Source organism: Microcebus murinus, chromosome 10 (genome assembly GCF_040939455.1).
Source record: "Microcebus murinus isolate Inina chromosome 10, M.murinus_Inina_mat1.0, whole genome shotgun sequence".
Classification (NCBI taxonomy): domain Eukaryota; kingdom Metazoa; phylum Chordata; class Mammalia; order Primates; family Cheirogaleidae; genus Microcebus; species Microcebus murinus.
The window spans coordinates 6,883,674-6,899,679 of NC_134113.1; the positions used below are offsets into that span (position 1 = coordinate 6,883,674).

The 16,006-nt window shown below is 53.3% G+C and overlaps 1 protein-coding gene across 2 annotated transcripts; it reads left to right on the top strand.

The window, feature by feature from the left end:
- The first annotated feature begins 4,853 nt into the window (after window positions 1-4,853).
- LOC142861015 (cytochrome P450 2D17-like) lies at window positions 4,854-9,186 on the top strand. Of its 2 annotated transcripts, XM_076006947.1 has the most exons (9): window positions 4,854-5,154; window positions 5,851-6,022; window positions 6,556-6,708; window positions 6,793-6,953; window positions 7,396-7,572; window positions 7,748-7,889; window positions 8,108-8,295; window positions 8,690-8,831; window positions 8,930-9,186. In XM_076006947.1, exons 1-9 carry the CDS (start codon window positions 4,966-4,968, stop codon window positions 9,106-9,108), a joined length of 1,503 nt encoding a protein of 500 aa, XP_075863062.1. In that variant the 5' UTR covers window positions 4,854-4,965; the 3' UTR covers window positions 9,109-9,186. The 2 variants fall into 2 exon arrangements, with proteins under 2 accessions (XP_075863062.1, XP_075863063.1); XM_076006948.1 differs by lacking the exon at window positions 7,396-7,572.
- Window positions 9,187-16,006: the final 6,820 nt, after the last annotated feature.

Sequence of the window (16,006 nt, forward strand, 5' to 3'; positions counted from 1 at the left end):
GATTCGTGGCTCTGAATCTCGGGGTTGTCACAGGCTGGGGCCCTGCTCAGCCTGAGCTTCCTCAGGAGTGGGGGACCCAGCCCCTGGGCTTTAGCTCCTTGCTCTCCACGTGAGAGGCCTCTGGCAGCCACAAACAGGCATTCTCTGTGGGTACCGTGCCGCGAGGAACCTTGTCCCAGGCCCGGGATGAACTGCTCTCCTAGGCCGCCTGGGGGTCGGGCGAGCTGTGATGACAGGGCGCAGGTATGCAGGCAGCCCAGGGAGTGACCAGGCTTCCTTCAACCCCAGGAGGCTCATGGGAATGTCAAGGCGTCCCACTGCCTGGCTTTCGTCCCCCTGTATTGATCCTGGCTTCTTCATCTTAGGCCTGAGTGTTGATGGCTGTTAGACATTTTCCTTCCTTCTTGCCTTGTCCCCGACATCGGGACAAGCTGAGAATTATCCGTGGGGCTCTCTCACAGGCCCTAGCCAGACATGCAGACCTCCAAGGCCCTGCCTGCCTGAGCAACCAGCCCCATGCAGCTGCAGGACAACACAGTAACACCCAGGCCAGTCTCCCTTCCCTTCTCTCTCAGGCTGTCTGGGACCTGCCGGGCCTCTGGCCTGCTGTCCCCTTGTGCACTCATGACGAAGGAAGAAAGCTGTGCATTTCCCCTTGGTGTGTGGATGGCGTCATAAGTGCTGGCAGCCACCCTGAATGATGAGCGGGGCTGTCTCTTGCTTTTGCAGTGTGCCCCTAACAAGCATTCCAGGGTTTATAGAAGCAAGAAGTGTCAGTTTGAAAAATTCAAGTAGCATCAAACTTCCCAACAGCGGCCCCTAAAGGGTGACATGATTAAAAACGTCTAAGGGCCCAGCTTGGTGGCTCACACCTGTAATCCTAGCACTCTGGGAGGCCAAGGCGGGAAGATTGCTTGAGCTCAGCAGTTCCAGACCAGCCTGAGCAAGAGCCAACTGCCGTCTATACTATAAATAGAATGAAATTAGCCAAACAACATAAAATAGAAAAAATTACCCCAGCACAAATGTGTGTGCCTATAGTCCCAGCTACTCCGGAGCCTGAGGCAGGAGGATTGCTGGAGCCCAGGAGTTTGAGGTTGCTGTGAGCTATGCTGACGCCACAGCACTCTAAGCCAGGGCAAAAGAATGAGACACTGTCTATAAAAAAAAAAAAGAAAGAAAGAAAGAAAAATGTCTTCAAACTTCCACAGGAAAAATTACATGAATGTAGAATTCAATACCCAGCCAAACTATTAGTCATGTGTGGATCACGACATTTTCAAACATTGTGGGTCTCACCAACACTTCTCAGACGGGCAGTGAGGTCTGAAAATGGCACGTCTCCAACAAGTAACCATCCACTGGAGCCACAAGAAAAGGAAAAAATCTTCAAACTCCCCTTGCAGGACTCCAGAAAGTAACCAAATCTCAACGCACATGAGTGCTTATCCAAGAAACATGGCTGTGTCTCAGAAAGAACAGCAGCCTCTGGGGTATTTTCACTTGGTCTTTTCATGTCTCCCAGTGTGCAAGTGAGAGATGGCCATGACAAAGGACAGCCCGCCTTCCAGGTGATGCCTGGCAGCAGGCAGAGGGAGCCCCTGGGGCGGGAGCATTTTCAAAGCCTCATTGCCAAGAATTGTCCCTGTTTCACCTGTCTGCAAGTTCCCGGGAGGATGCCACTTGCAGGGATGTCTGTATTTGTCCTGAGCACGTTCCTCAAGAGAGTTCAGTGACAGTAAATCAGGGCCATAGGCCGGGCGAGGTGGCTCACGCCTGTAATCCTAGCATTCTGGGAGGCCGAGGCAGTTGGACTGCTCAAGGTCAGGAGTTCAAAATGAGCCTGAGAGAGACCCCGTCTCTACTAAAAATAGAAAGAAATTAATTAACCAACTAAAAATACATAGAAAAAAATTGCCTGGGCATGGTGGTGCATGCCTGAGGTCCCAGCTACTCGGGAGGTTGAGGCAGGAGGATCGCTTGAGCCCAGAAGATTGAGGTTGCTGTGAGCCAGGCTGATGCCACACTACTCACTCTAGTCTGGGCAACAAAGCAAGACTGTGTCTAAAAAAAAAAAAAAAAAAAAAAAATCAGGGCCATGGATGAAACCTGGAGCCACCTGAGGCAATGGATACCAGTTGGGGCAAACAGTACACAAACCCAAAGCCCTGAAAGAAGAAACTGGGGCATGAGGTGTCCATAGGCGCTTTGAGAAGCTCTGTCCCCTTCCTGGGACCGTAGGAGGCCACATACCTTCGGAAGGTGGCATGCAGCTGTGCGCGTGATCAGGAAGACCCGGGCGCTGAAGCACTCACCTCTGGCTGAGCCTGAGCGCCTGCGCCAACAGGAGGTAAAGGCGAAGGGAACATTGTGAACGGCCTGGCTGGGGGCTGCCAGCGTGACCCCACAGACACAGCCCCGCGGCCAAGATGGGAGGTTTAGGGTTCAGCCATCCCAGGAAATCTCGGACAGGGCATTGCTGACCACTGAGTACACACTTCAGTGGCCACAGCTAACAAGGAATGCAGGCATTACAGAATTATTCAGAAAAGTCACCAAGCAATGACACGGCTACCACCAGAAAACAACAACTACCCTTGTCAGGGAAGAGAGTGACTGCAGAGGTTCCATGTTCGAGTATTTGGAATGTCTACTTGTTAACAAAATGTCTTGGCAGGGCGCGGTGGCATACCTGTAATCCTAGCACTCTAGGAGGCCTAAGTGGGCAGATTGCTAGAAGTCAGGAGTTCGAAACCAGCCTGAGCAAGAGTGAGACTCCGTCTCTGCTATAAAAAGAAAGAAATTAATTGGCCAACTAATATATATAGAAAAATTTTTTTCTTTCTATGCTATAGAAAGGAATTAATTGGCCAACTAATATATATAGAAAAAATTAGCTCGCCATGGTGGCACATGCCTGTAGTCCCACCTACTCAGGAGGCTGAGGCAGTAGGATTGCTTGAGCCCAGGAGTTTGAGTTTGCTGTTAGCTAGGCTGACGCCATGGCATTCACTCTAGCCTGGGCAACAAAGTAAGACTCTGTCTCAAAAAAAAAACAAAACAAAAAACAAACAAAAAAAAACACAAAGAAATCAAAAAGAAATGTTTTGAGAGTTTCAAAGGAACAAGAAAGTGTGGCCCATACACAAGGGAAAAACTAATCAGTCGAAACCATCCCAAATGGTAAAATTACTAGACAAAGACCTTAAATCAGCTCATTTAAATCTGTTCACAGAGACCCAGTACAGGGAATACGTGTGTAATTCTAGCACCCTCGGAGGCCAAGGTGGGAGGATCACTTCAGGTTTGGAGTTTGAGACCATCCTGAGAAGATGGAGACCCCGTCTATACCTAAAAGGAAAAAATTAGCCCGGATTTCTGGTGCGATCCTGTAGTCCCAGCTACTTTAAGGTTTAGGCATGAAGATTACTAGAGGCCAGGAGTTTGAGATTGCTATGGTGACCCCAGGGTGACAGAGCAAGACTCCCTCAAGAAAAAAAAAGAAGAAGAAAGAATCAGTGGATATGGAAATGGGTCTACTTAGATTGTCCCTTCTTGGGAACAGAAACAAGAATTAAGGACCATGGACAGACACAGCGGCGAGACACTATCAAACATACCAACACACACAATGTGAGTGCCAGGAAGGAAGGGAGACGTGAGGAACTGGAAGGAACATTTGAAGAAATAATGGCTGAAAACTTGTTCAAATTGAGGAAGACATTAATCTATACATCCAAGGAGCTCAAATCCAAGGAGGATAAAGTCAAAGCGATCTACACTGACACACGCCATAAGCTGTCAAAGGACAGAGAAGTCTGAAAGCAGCATTAAAGCAGCAGCGCCTCACGAGCAAACATTGTCAATAACATGAACATCAGATTGGTAATCAGAACCGTAGGGGCCAGAAAGCAGTGGAGGACAGCATGCCACAGGAAGTAACTGGGATCCGGTAACTGTGGGATCCTGTGTAATCCCGACTCAGCCAGCTGGCCTGTCAGGGTGACTGGGGAGCTCTGAGGACAACCATGTTGCCTCCCGACGGCCAAATTCATACTTGGCCCAGCAAGGCCAGAGCACAGGGGTCTCAGCCGCAGCATAGCCGGGTGACAGCCCTGAGACTTCCTGACAGCAACCTCCAGATGGCAGAGGTCCCCCCCCCAGAAAACTGAGAGGCGGGACACTGTGTGCTGGGGCTGCACATGTGTGTGTGTGTGTGCGTGTGTGTGTGTGTGAATACATGTGCCTTGAATGTGAGTTGGTGCTCATGTATTGTCTGAGTGTGCATGGTTTTGAGTGTGTAAATGTGTGTGCCTGTGTGTGAGCACGTGGGTAAGTATCCGGACGAGTAACAGAGTGTGTGATCCGGGTGTCTGTGCATGTGCGTGTGCGTGTGCAGCGTGGAGTAAAGGCACTCGCCCCTTGGTCCCTCTGAACATCACACCTCTCTAAGCCCAAGGCAGGTGCAGATGACAGGCAAGGGGGTGGAGGCCTCTCAGAAACAGGCAGGTGAGGTGGGCTAAGGACAAGGACAGGTTGTGGGGGGAGCTCATGAGCACACGATGGGGAGAGGTGGGTGGCAAGGTCCAGTCAGACCAGGGCTCTCCCAGGAGCCCGTGCAGAGCTGGGGAGTTGGAGGTGGGGAAGGGGGGCTGCTCCTCCTGCCCGACCTGCTCCAGCCCCTGCCCTTGGGTAAGCACCTGGGGACGGGAGCAGCCACAAGGACCTCTGGATCCATCCTCGCAGCTACCCTGCCCTGCCCTGGCCCTGGACCCTGTGGCAGCACAGTCAACACAACGAGTTGGCTCACAGCACAGGGCAAAGTCCAGCGTCACCTGCCTTCATAAGGAAACAGCACAGACTGTTTGGGCACTCAGGGTGTGCCAGGAGGCTCCTGCCTGGGCCTAGGAGCGTGGACTGCTGGAGTGACAGGAGTTACTGGAGGAGTCCAGTGGACAGGCAGCCATGGGATTGATGACAGGGGACCTGCTGGCACCCCTGGGTTTGGCCGTGGCCATCTTCCTGCTCCTGGTGGACCTCATGCACCGGCGCCCACGCTGGGCTGCACGCTACCCGCCAGGCCCCATGTCACTGCCGGGGCTGGGCAACCTGCTGCAGGTGGACTTCCAGGACGTACCCTACTGCTTTAGCCAGGTGAGGGAGGTGGTGGTGGAACGGTGCAGGGGCCTTGGCACCCCACCCCCAGCAGGAGACGTGGTGGGTAAGACACAGTCTGCATAAGGAGCTGGGCCCAGAGAGGAAGCAGGTGTGAGGGTCTCCCTGGGGAGGGCATTTGTGCAGGGCCTGAGGGACAGTCTGGATTTTCCAAAGGAAAAGGTCGGGGAGGGCAAAGGCCTAGAATTTAGGCGGGACTGGGCAGTAGGTTTGCAAGCCCGTTGGACAGCACAGAAAAGGGAAGCCCCAAGTCCCTTCTGATGAAATAGAAGGAAAGTTCTGGGGAATGGGAGGGAGGTCAGTGTCCTAGGCACCATTTAAATAAGAAAACTGGGGTGGAGAGAGGTGCAGGGACCCAGTTGAAATGTTTTGTTGCTGTTGGTCCATGGGCCTCAAGCTCACCTCCTTAACCCTCAGTTTCCTGATCTGTAAAATGGGATGATAATGGGCCTACTGTCAATTTCGGTCATTCTTTCAGGTCAGACATAGCTAAGTTGTTGGATGCAAACTGAGCTTCTCAAATGTAGAGACTGGGACCCCCAGGATCTGGAGTGCACATTTTGTCCTTGAATTGGTGGGCTACCACAGGCCCCAGGTTCTCACAAGGCGTATGGTGAGCCCCGAACCAGCAGCCAGGGACCCTGGCTTCATGGACGCCCCACCCTCGTCCTACAGCTGCGGCGCCGCTTCGGGGACGTGTACAGCCTGCAGCTGGCCTGGACGCCGGCGGTCGTGCTCAACGGGCTGGAGGCCGTGCGCGAGGCGCTGGTGAAGCACAACGAGGACACTGCCGACCGGCCGCCTTCGCCCTTTTATGAGCACCTAGGCTACAGGCCACACGCGGAAGGCAAGTGACCGTGGGGACTGTCGCGGCAGGAACGAATCCAGTGAGCAGGTCCCAGAGATCGCCCTGGGCGGCTCCTGACCGTGGACCAGGGACGCAGAGAAAGGCCAGCGGGTGGGTTTGGGGGCGGAGGGTGAGGGAACAGCCTGCGCGTGGGTGCGGGCCCTGTGGGCGCAGAGGGGCGGGACTTACCCAGAGGGGGCGGAGCCCCACGAGGCGCCTAGGAGACCGTGAGGCAGGGCGGACCGGAGTGGGGACTCACGGGGGCCACGTGGGGGCGTCGCACTCGGTGTGGGCGGGCGGGGCAGGTGCGGCCTCCCCGGGTGAAACCGTGGTCAGGGCGCGCAGGGCACAGCTGGGGCCGAGGCCTCCCCGACCAGGGGACAGAGAGCAGGCGACCAAAGTGGAGAAGCAAGAGCGAGACCCCGGGAGGCAGGGTCAGAGTGGGCGGGGCCACAGCCCCTCGGAGAGGAAGAGGGACAGTGGGCGGGGCAGAGTATTCGGGCCACGCCCACCCTCCCCTGCCCCGCCCCCAGGGGTCATCTTGGCGCGTTACGGGCCCGCGTGGCGCGAGCAGCGGCGCTTCTCCTTGTCCACTCTGCGCTTCTTCGGTCTGGGCAAGAAGTCGCTGGAGCTGTGGGTGATCGAGGAGGCCGCCTGCCTCTGTGCCGCCTTCGCCGAACACGCTGGTAAGTGACCGGGGCAGGGGAGGACCGGGGAGGTGGGGCCGGGGCGGGAGAAGAGCAGCCTCCCTGACCCGCATGCCGCCCCAGCACAGCCCTTTAGCCCCAACGCGCTGCTGAACAAAGCGGTGGGCAACGTGATCGTGTCCCTCACCTACGGGCGCCGCTTCGAGTACGACGACCAGCGCTTCCTCAGGCTAATGGAATTGGTGGAGAAGCAACATCAGCCAGAATCTGGCTACCTGATGCAGGTGCAAGGGGCGACAGGTGGTGCGGGAGTTGTGCAGTGGAAGCTCCAGGCAGGTGCCTCCACCTGCAGCTGGGCCTCCATGGAGGAGGGTTGCACACAGAGGCCTGGGAAAGGGCATTCCTGGAGAGCCCGCTGCAAGAGGCAGGTGACAGAGCAGGTGGGAAATCTCAGACAAGGCTAATGGGAGAAGTCACCCAGACACAGTGGTACCCAAGAGAGGGCAATGGAGTCTGGCCTTCTGAGCACATTGGGAGCCAACAAGTCGGTGATATTTCCATCTTAGGGTTGTCCTTGTGTCAGCCCAGAGCCAGGAGACAGTGTGGAGATTCCCATTAGGGTAGTTCTGGGTGAATGGTGGGGACAGGCAGGTGGTGCGTCCACTCTGGAGACTGGTACAGGTGAATGCAGAGCACAGGAGGGATCCAAGCCCCGTTCTGTGACAGGTGGTGATGGCTCTCCCCGTGCTCCTGCGCATCCCATGGGTTGCTGGCAAGGTCTTCTCTGCTCAGAGGGGTCTCTTGGCCAGGCTGGATGAGCTGGTGACTGAGCACAGGATGACCTGGGACCCAGCCCAGCCACCCCGAGACCTGACTGACGCCTTCCTGGCTGAGGTGGAGAAGGTGAGGGCCACTGACAGAGACAAGGACAGGGGCTGCAGCTTGAGGGTTTCCCAAGGAGTGAGGCAAGGCCAGGCAGGATGGAGCTGGTGTACCACCGTATGAGCAGGGCTGACAGGTGCAGCATGGGGGGTCATTTGGGGGCTACCTCCTGAGCCCACCCTCTCTGTCTGGTCAGGCCAAGGGGAACCCCAAAAGCAGCTTCAATGATGACAACCTGCGCCTGGTGGTGGCTGAGCTATTCTCCGCTGGCATGGTGACCTCCTCGACCACGCTGGTCTGGGCCCTGCTGCTCATGATCCTGCACCCGGATGTGCAGCGTGAGCCCGGCTGCGGTCTGGTGGGGCGGCCGAGGGAGGAGAGGTACAGGCAGGGGCCCCTGAGCTTCATTCTGACACTCGAGACCCAAGCACAGCCGGAGCCATGCTCTGTAAGAGTGACCTTTTCTTCAGGTGGCCCAGCCCCCAGCACAGGACTCAGGAGAGGGTCAGGGTCCAGCTGCCGCGTTCTGACCCTTGTGGGACACTTGTCTGTCCAGGCCGTGTCCAACAGGAGATTGACGAAGTGATAGGGCAGGTGCGGAGACCAGAAATGGGTGACCAGGCCCACATGCCCTACACGACTGCTGTGATTCACGAGGTGCAGCGCTTCGCGGACATCATTCCCATGGGTTTGCCCCACATGACGTCCCGTGACATCGAAGTGAAGGGCTTCCTCATCCCCAAGGTAGGACTGTGGCTTGGGCCAGGCTGGGAACACAGGTCACCCGTCCTAGCTTCCACGGGGAGAGCCTGCCCAGCCTGGGTGTGGGCTGCAGAGCAGGGGCAAGATGGGCCTGACTGCTCGGAGCCCCAGTCCAGGGAGAAGACAAAGCAGAACTTTCCCCAGAGGTTCTGTCTCTGCAGGGGTAGGTGGTGGGGAGGGCGCCCATGGGATGCGTGACTCAGCCCTGCCTCCGGGTCAGAGAGTTAGGAGAAGCTCCAGAGGCCCAGGGTCCTTGATAGGGCTCGGATGAGTGCCAGGCAGAGCATGTGCCCCATTGGTGGCACATGCTTTGGTGGCAGGAGTCTGGGCGTACTATGCTCCTAGTCCCCACTCAGGCCAGGCATCTCTTTCCCAGGGGACAACACTCTTCACCAACCTGTCATCAGTGCTGAAGGACGAGGCGGTCTGGGAGAAGCCCTTCCGCTTCCACCCCGAACACTTCCTGGACTCTCAGGGCCGCTTTGTGAAGCCTGAGGCCTTCATGCCCTTCTCAGCAGGTGCCTGTGGGCTGCCCCACCCCCTGCCCCCTTCCTGGGAGTCTTGGGGGGTGGAGCCCAGGACCCAGGCTCACTGATCCCCCCTTGCCCACACACAGGCCGCCGGGCGTGCCTCGGGGAGCCCCTGGCCCGCATGGAGCTCTTCCTCTTCTTCACCTGCCTCCTGCAGCGCTTCAGCTTCTCGGTGCCTCCAGGACACCCCCGGCCCAGCGACCACGGTGTCTGTCACTTCCTGGTTACCCCCTGCCCATACCAGCTTTGTGCTGTGCCCCGCTAGAGGCCCACACCAAGCCCCAACCTTCTCCCCACCCAGGGGCCCTGATGTCCAATAAACCAACATGCTTTGCCCACCTTGGCCCCCTGAACACGGATGGCTGCCATGGGGCCTCACAGCCTCTTGGGGACAGTCCACAGCACCTTATCCATCCTAGCCCTTTTGACAGATGGATTTGTTGCGGTTCAGAAGATGTCAGCCAACCCCCACCTGTACTTCAACGCCCTGACTGACTCAGCTGTGCCCAGACTCGTGACAAGGACTCTGTGGTCCTGGCTTCTGGGGCAGGGGCCAGACTGGGCTGCCCAGAGGCGGCGGTCGGGACATGGGGGCAGAGGGCAGCACTCTGCCTGGAGAGCCACATTTCAGGCCCTGCTGGGCCAACCCGCCCACCTGCCAGCAGCCCTGCCAGCGCCGTCGTTACCTCCCGTCCCATTTGACACCCTAAGAAGGGAGAGAAGTCCAGGAGGGCCACAAAGTGAAGTGCCAGGGTTACCAGCCACGGCTGAGTCATCAGGTGCCAGAACATTCTCTGGGAAGACCTGATGCAAGCCCAGGGGTCAGCCACCTTCCAGAGCGTCTCAGTCACCCCACGATGGGAATGGCCAGCTTCCTTGACCTTCTGGGACGCTGTGTCCAGCCCCTGAGCAGTGAGCAGTCACCACCGGGGCCAGGCTGGAGCCAGCAGATGACAGTTGTCTGAGCTGCAACCCACGGCGCCGTCCTCCCAGTGTCTGGGTCATGCAGGGCCCACGGGTTTGGCCGGGGCGGGGAGTGAGCCCCGTGGGCTACAGGCCTGCCCTAGGGTAGGAGTCAATCAAGGAGCCATGTGGCACTGGGGTGGGCAGAGGAAAAGGAGATGGGGGCAGCTGAGAGGATGAGGCCCTGGCTCTAGTCCTTGTTCTGCCACTGCCCTGTGTGACTGCCGGCTCCTGCTTCCCTGTCCCGGCTTCTGTTCCCTTTCTGCCAGGGGGAAAGTTGTGCCAGAGGGCCACCCAGCCCTGTCTTCCTTCTCTGACCTCTGCGACTGACCCTTGCTGGCCTGGAGCCCTCACCAAGGCCAGAGACCACTGTCCTCCACCTCTGTGCCCACCCCCAGCATGGGCCGGTCTGGATGGGCACCTGGGCAGCGCCCTGGTTTCTAATGACCACCTGTTTCCTGAGTTCAGGGCAGACCCTCTGGTGCACTTAGGGTACAGGCTGGCACAGAACCACAGACACTCAGAGCAGAAGCCACCCCAGGGCTTTTTAGCCAGAGGACCCCTAGAGCATCGTGACCGGTTCCCACCACCGCTTTCACAAATGCCCTCGTGACAGGGGGCTGCCCAGCTCTCAGCGCTGCAGGGACCTTAGCCTGTCCCCTGCTCCGAGTGGGAAAGCTGGCCGGGCACGAGGTGGTCTTGCTGCCGCTGAGGGGCAGGGAGTGGGGATGCGGCCAGGCTGCCTTTGTCTGAGGAGACTGGGGTTGCTCGCAGGAGGCAGCGGACCCTGCAGAAGCAGCAGGACTTATTGGACACCTTTGATTCGCGGCTCTGAGTCTCGGGGTTGTCACAGGCTGCGGCCCTGCTCAGCCTGAGCTTCCTCAGGAGGGGGGAGACCCAGCCCCTGGGCTTTTGCTCCTTGCTCTCCACGTGAGAGGCCTCTGGCAGCCACAAACAGGCATTCTCTGTGGGTACCGTGCCGCGAGGAACCTTGTCCCAGGCCAGGGATGAACTGCTCTCCTAGGCCGCCTGGGGGTCGGGCGAGCTGTGAATACAGTGTGGGTATGCAGGCAGGAATTACTTCAATAACATTTACATGTGAAATATCAAAGCAAACAATCACAGACAATGCATCCTATTCTATATTTGGAGGCAAAAATGAAAGGCTACAGCCACAAAGGTAGGAACCCGTAAAGATTCTTACCTGGAATCGGTGGTGAGGTGGGGCAGGGCCAAAGGCAGCTTGTGTTTTAAGTCTTGTGAAACTTCAAGCTATGCACAGTGAGTCCTCATTTAATGTCATGCATAGATTCTTGGAAACTGTGACTTTAAGGGAAACTAATTTTACCATAGGCTAACTGATATAAATAAGAGGTAAGTCCCTAATGGCATATTTGTTGTCATAAAAACATCACCGAACTCCTAAATAAAGACCAAAACACTTCTAATATTTAGCAGTGTAATAAATACAAGTTTTACATACATTTAAGAAAGATTAATAAAAACAAGATCATAATTTACGCAATTTTTTCATGAATCAGTGAGTGACTGTGGTTGTAGTGATGCAAATTGTGCGGAACACCTCCTGCCACCATGCAGTTCAAAAACAGTCACGGATATGGTGACTCACTGAGTGCTTTTGGACTGCATCCTTTATTGTCGTGCATCTGTACGATGATCATCTAACTTTGTGAGTTTTTATTTAGCAATAATTTGTATTTATCAATTCATTCATTTTCCAACCTGCTTATTCCAGTTCAGGGTCACAGGTGGCCAGAGCGTCTCCTGGCAGCTCAGGTTGCAAGGCAGGACCCAGCCCTGGATGCAGCATGCACTCTCACACAAACACACACACTCACACTGGGACAATGGAGACACACTGATTAACCTAACACGCACATCTTTGGGATGTGAGAGCACACTGGAGGACCCGGAGAAAACGCATGTAGGGGAGAACATGTGAACTCCACACAAACAGGGGCCCCACCAGTAATCGATTGTTTTTGTCATCAACATTATGATGAAGGAATGTTGGGGCCTGAGGCAAGATGGCGGCAGAGAAAAACCACCAGCCAGAGTGTCTCTGCAAGAAAGACAGATTTTAGAAGAAAGTGAAAAAAATAAACAGTCAGACAAACATACATCAGATGAGGGGCGGAAGGAAGGGTGCCTGAAACCACAGGACACTCTATGGGAAGAAGTTGTGGAAGAGAACTCGAAGGAGAAAGGCCTCTGAGAGGCGTGGAGAACAACGACAACAGTAGGTAGGGTAGTTAACTTTCCCCTTTTTTGCCTCTCGGACTGCTGGTGGCTCCTGGGCAGTTGGAGACACCTGCCAACACCAGCCTAGTCACAGCTGCTGCCAGTGAGCATGGAGCCTCTTAGTGACAGGGCTTCAGGCTCCTAGCTCCCTCGGGCACCTCCCGGCACGCAGACCTGAGCCGGTTGGCAGGTGCCATATTGCCTCATTCTCCCCTTCCCGTTCCCTACCTGCAGCTGCCGATAGAGACAATTGAGCCTCCAGGGACATCAGCAGGACATGGGACCTTTCCTTTTGGGGCCCTCCAGCAGACTGAGGGGTACTCAGACTGTGAGCCCCCTACTCTCTAGCCCTCCCAGGTGCCACTTGCCTGGTGACTCTTTGAGAGTGGGGCAAATCCCAAGATGGATAGACATCAATCCAGCTTGGGCACCCCATGGGTGACTTGAGACCAGCACTCCTCTCCCTGGCGGATTCAGAGATTGATCTCCAGAGGACAGGCCTGAAGTATACCCAGGTCTCCATCACATTGCTGTGGGGCACAGAAGGGATATTTGTGAGCGAGCCTACTGTGTGTGCCTTCAGGGGCAGAACAGCATGCTTGAGGGGCAATCCTCCTTCCACAGGAGGGCCTTGCCCACAGCTCAGGCTGCAATCCTGGGAAGGGAACCCCCTTGGCCCACATCACAGCCAGGGGAGATCCACTGGCTTGAGGTCCTGCCTCCTGGAAGAGTTTAGGCCCAGGAGAAACCACGGAATAGGGGAGAGTGGAAAGGAGCAAGGCCTTCTCCAGACTGCAGGTCTCAGACAGCCTCACCCCCACACACTTTTTCAGCTGAGTGGGGCCACGTCAGCCCCTCCTTGGCAACTTTGCCCAGGAGCACAGAATAGACCTTTAACCCCTGCTAGCAGCATTTGTTGTGCTTGAGGGCAGGCTCACCCAACCCAGCTCCACCCAGACTCTCCCCCACCTGCCCCCACTGAGGTGGAGAATAAGGACACACTTGGAAGTCCCAGAGCCCCACCTCCCACCTGAGGCACTAGAGTGCCTCTCCAGAGGAAAAAGAGCTGGTTACAGGACCCCAAAACAATACTGCAGTCTGCTCATCCCAGCAAGCGCCACTGACAGGGAGGTCATTCTGCACACACTTTAAGTGCAACTATTGACTCATCATACAAGGTATGGTCACCACCTACCACCACAAACACCACCTATTACTGGCTCAGACACTAAACATGGTGTGTCATTATTCAAATGAAAATCTAAAGATAAGAAGCAATAGCTGATCCAGATGGGAAGGAATCAACAAAAGAACTCTGGAAGTATGAAGAATCAAACAGAAATTTCCCCAAAGGAAAATACCAGCTCTTGAGCAATGGACATCAACCAAATTCAGAACACTAAAATGACAGAAGAAGAATTTGGAACATGGATTGTAAGAAAACTCAATGATATGCAAGAAAAAATGTATAACCAACATAAGGAAACCATACCTAAAAAAATCCAGGACTTGGAAGAAAAATTCACTAAAGAAATTGAAATATTAAAAAATCAAACAGAACTTCTGGAAATTAAGAATTTATTCAAGGAATTACATAACATAGTGGAAAGCCTTAAAAACAGGGTATATCAAACAGAACAAAGAATCTTAGGGATTGGAGATAACACCTTTCAATTGAATAAGTCAGTCACAAAGAGCAGAGAAATAAGAGAAAAGAGCAAAGCCTACGAGAAATGTGGGATTACATGATAAAGCCTAATGTGAGAATCATAGACATCCATGAGGGTGAAGAAGAAAATACACAAGGGTTCAATAAGCTATTTGAGGATCTAATAGAGGAAAACTTCCCAGGCCTTGCTAAAAATCTAGATATCCAGGTACAAGAAGCTCAAATGATTCCTAGGAGATTCATCGCAAACAGGAAGACACCACAACACACAATCACCAGACTGACCAAATTAACCACTGAAGAGACCATCCTATGAGCTGTAAGGTGAAAGAAGCAGGTAACCTACAAAGGAAAACCTATCAGAATAACAGCAGACTTCTCAACTGAGACCTTACAAGCAAGAAGAGACTGGGGCCCCACTCTCACTCTTCTCAAACAGAATAATGCTCAGCCTAGAATCTTGTACCCTGAAAAACTAAATTTTGTATATGAAGGAGAAATAAAGACTTTCTCAGACAAGCAAAGACTGATGGAATTCATCAAGACAAGACCTGGAGAGGAAGTACTCAAAACAATGTTACACATGGATCAGCACAATAAACTCTCACGAATGTAAAATCATTCAAAAGTCAAAGTCCAGATACCACAATGGCTCAAGAGAGAAAACAAAGCAACAAAGTTCAACTCAACAGGATGAACTGAAATTTGCCCCACTTATCAATTCTCTCAATAAATGTGAATGGCTTGAACTGCCCACTAAAGAGACATAGGCTGGCCAAATGGATAAATATTCACACGCCAAGTATTTGCTGTACTCAGAAAACACATGTAACCCAGTCTACAGGATGCATTTAGACTCAAAGTGAAGGGATGGAAAACAATATTTAAGTAAACAGAAGCCAAAAGAAAGTCAGCGTGGCAGTTCTGATTTCAGATAACTTAGTCTTCAAATCAACAAAAGTAATGAAAGACAAAGAGGGTCACTATATATTAATGAAGGGTACAATTCAACAAGAGGACATAACAATTCTAAATATTTATGCACCTAACTCAGGTGTACCCAGATTCATAATGCAAATTATACTTGATCTAAACAAAATGATAAACAGCAACATCATAATAGTTGGAGACTTCAACACCCCTCTGACAGAACAGGACAGATGCTCCAAACAGAATATAAACAAAGAAACAATAGATTTAAACAGAACTCTAGAACAAATGGGGCTAACTGACATTTATAGAACATTCTACCCCAAACCACTGAATATATGTTTTGTTGTCGTTGTTGTTGTTGCTGTTGTTGTTTTTTGAGACACAGTCTCACTCTGTTGCCCGGGCTAGAGTGCCATGGCGTCAGCCTAGCTCACAGCAATCTCAAACTCCTGGCTCAAACGATCCTCTGGCCTCAGCCTCCCAAGTAGCTGGGACTACAGGCATGTGCCACCATGTCTGGCTAATTTTTTCTATATACTGTATTTGGCCAATTAATTTTCTTTCTATTTTTAGTAGAGATGGGGCCTCGCTCTTGCTCAGGGTGGTTTCAAACTCCTGACCTTGAGCATTCTGAGCATTCTGCCTGCCTCAGCCTCCCAGAGTGCTAGGATTACAGGCATGAGCCACCGCGCCTGGCCACTATATATTTTTAGTTGTCTGGCTAATTTCTTTCTATTTTTTTAAGTAGAGACGGGGTCTCACTGTTGCTCAGGCTGGTCTTGAACTCCTGAGCTCAAATGATCCACCTCCCTCAACCTCCCAGAGTGCTAGGATTACAGGCATGAGCCACTGCGCCTGGCCACTATATATTTTTAGTTGTCTGGCTAATTTCTTTCTATTTTTTTAGTAGAGACGGGGTCTCGCTGTTGCTCAGGCTGGTCTTGAACTCCTGAGCTCAAATGATCCACCTCCCTCAGCCTCCCAGAATGCTAGGATAAACTACACTTTTGATTAGAAATCAGACATTTCATATATATATTATCTCATTTAGTCTTCCCAGTGTTGTATGGTAGTCATCATTATCCTCATTTTACAAATGTGGAAACCAAAGGTAACTTGACATATAGCTTAAAAATGGTATCTGGCCGGGCGTGGTGGCTCATACCTGTAATCCCAACACTCTGGGAGGCTGAGGTGGGTGGATCGCTCAAGGTCAGGAGTTTGAAACCAGCCTGAGCAAGAGTGAGACCCTGTCTCTATTAAAAACAGAAAGAAATTAATTGGCCAACTAAAAATACATAGAAAAAAAATTAGCCGGGTATGGTGGCACATGCCT

What these genes read in the sequence shown, in the direction of transcription:
- LOC142861015 (XM_076006947.1), top strand. Translation starts at nt 4,966, where the DNA reads ATGGGATTGATGACAGGGGACCTGCTGGCACCCCTGGGTTTGGCCGTG. An exon ending in TCCTGGCTGAGGTGGAGAAG is followed by an intron (nt 7,573 to 7,747) that starts GTGAGGGCCACT and finishes CTGTCTGGTCAG; the next exon opens with GCCAAGGGGAACCCCAAAAG. An exon ending in CTTCATGCCCTTCTCAGCAG is followed by an intron (nt 8,832 to 8,929) that starts GTGCCTGTGGGC and finishes GCCCACACACAG; the next exon opens with GCCGCCGGGCGTGCCTCGGG.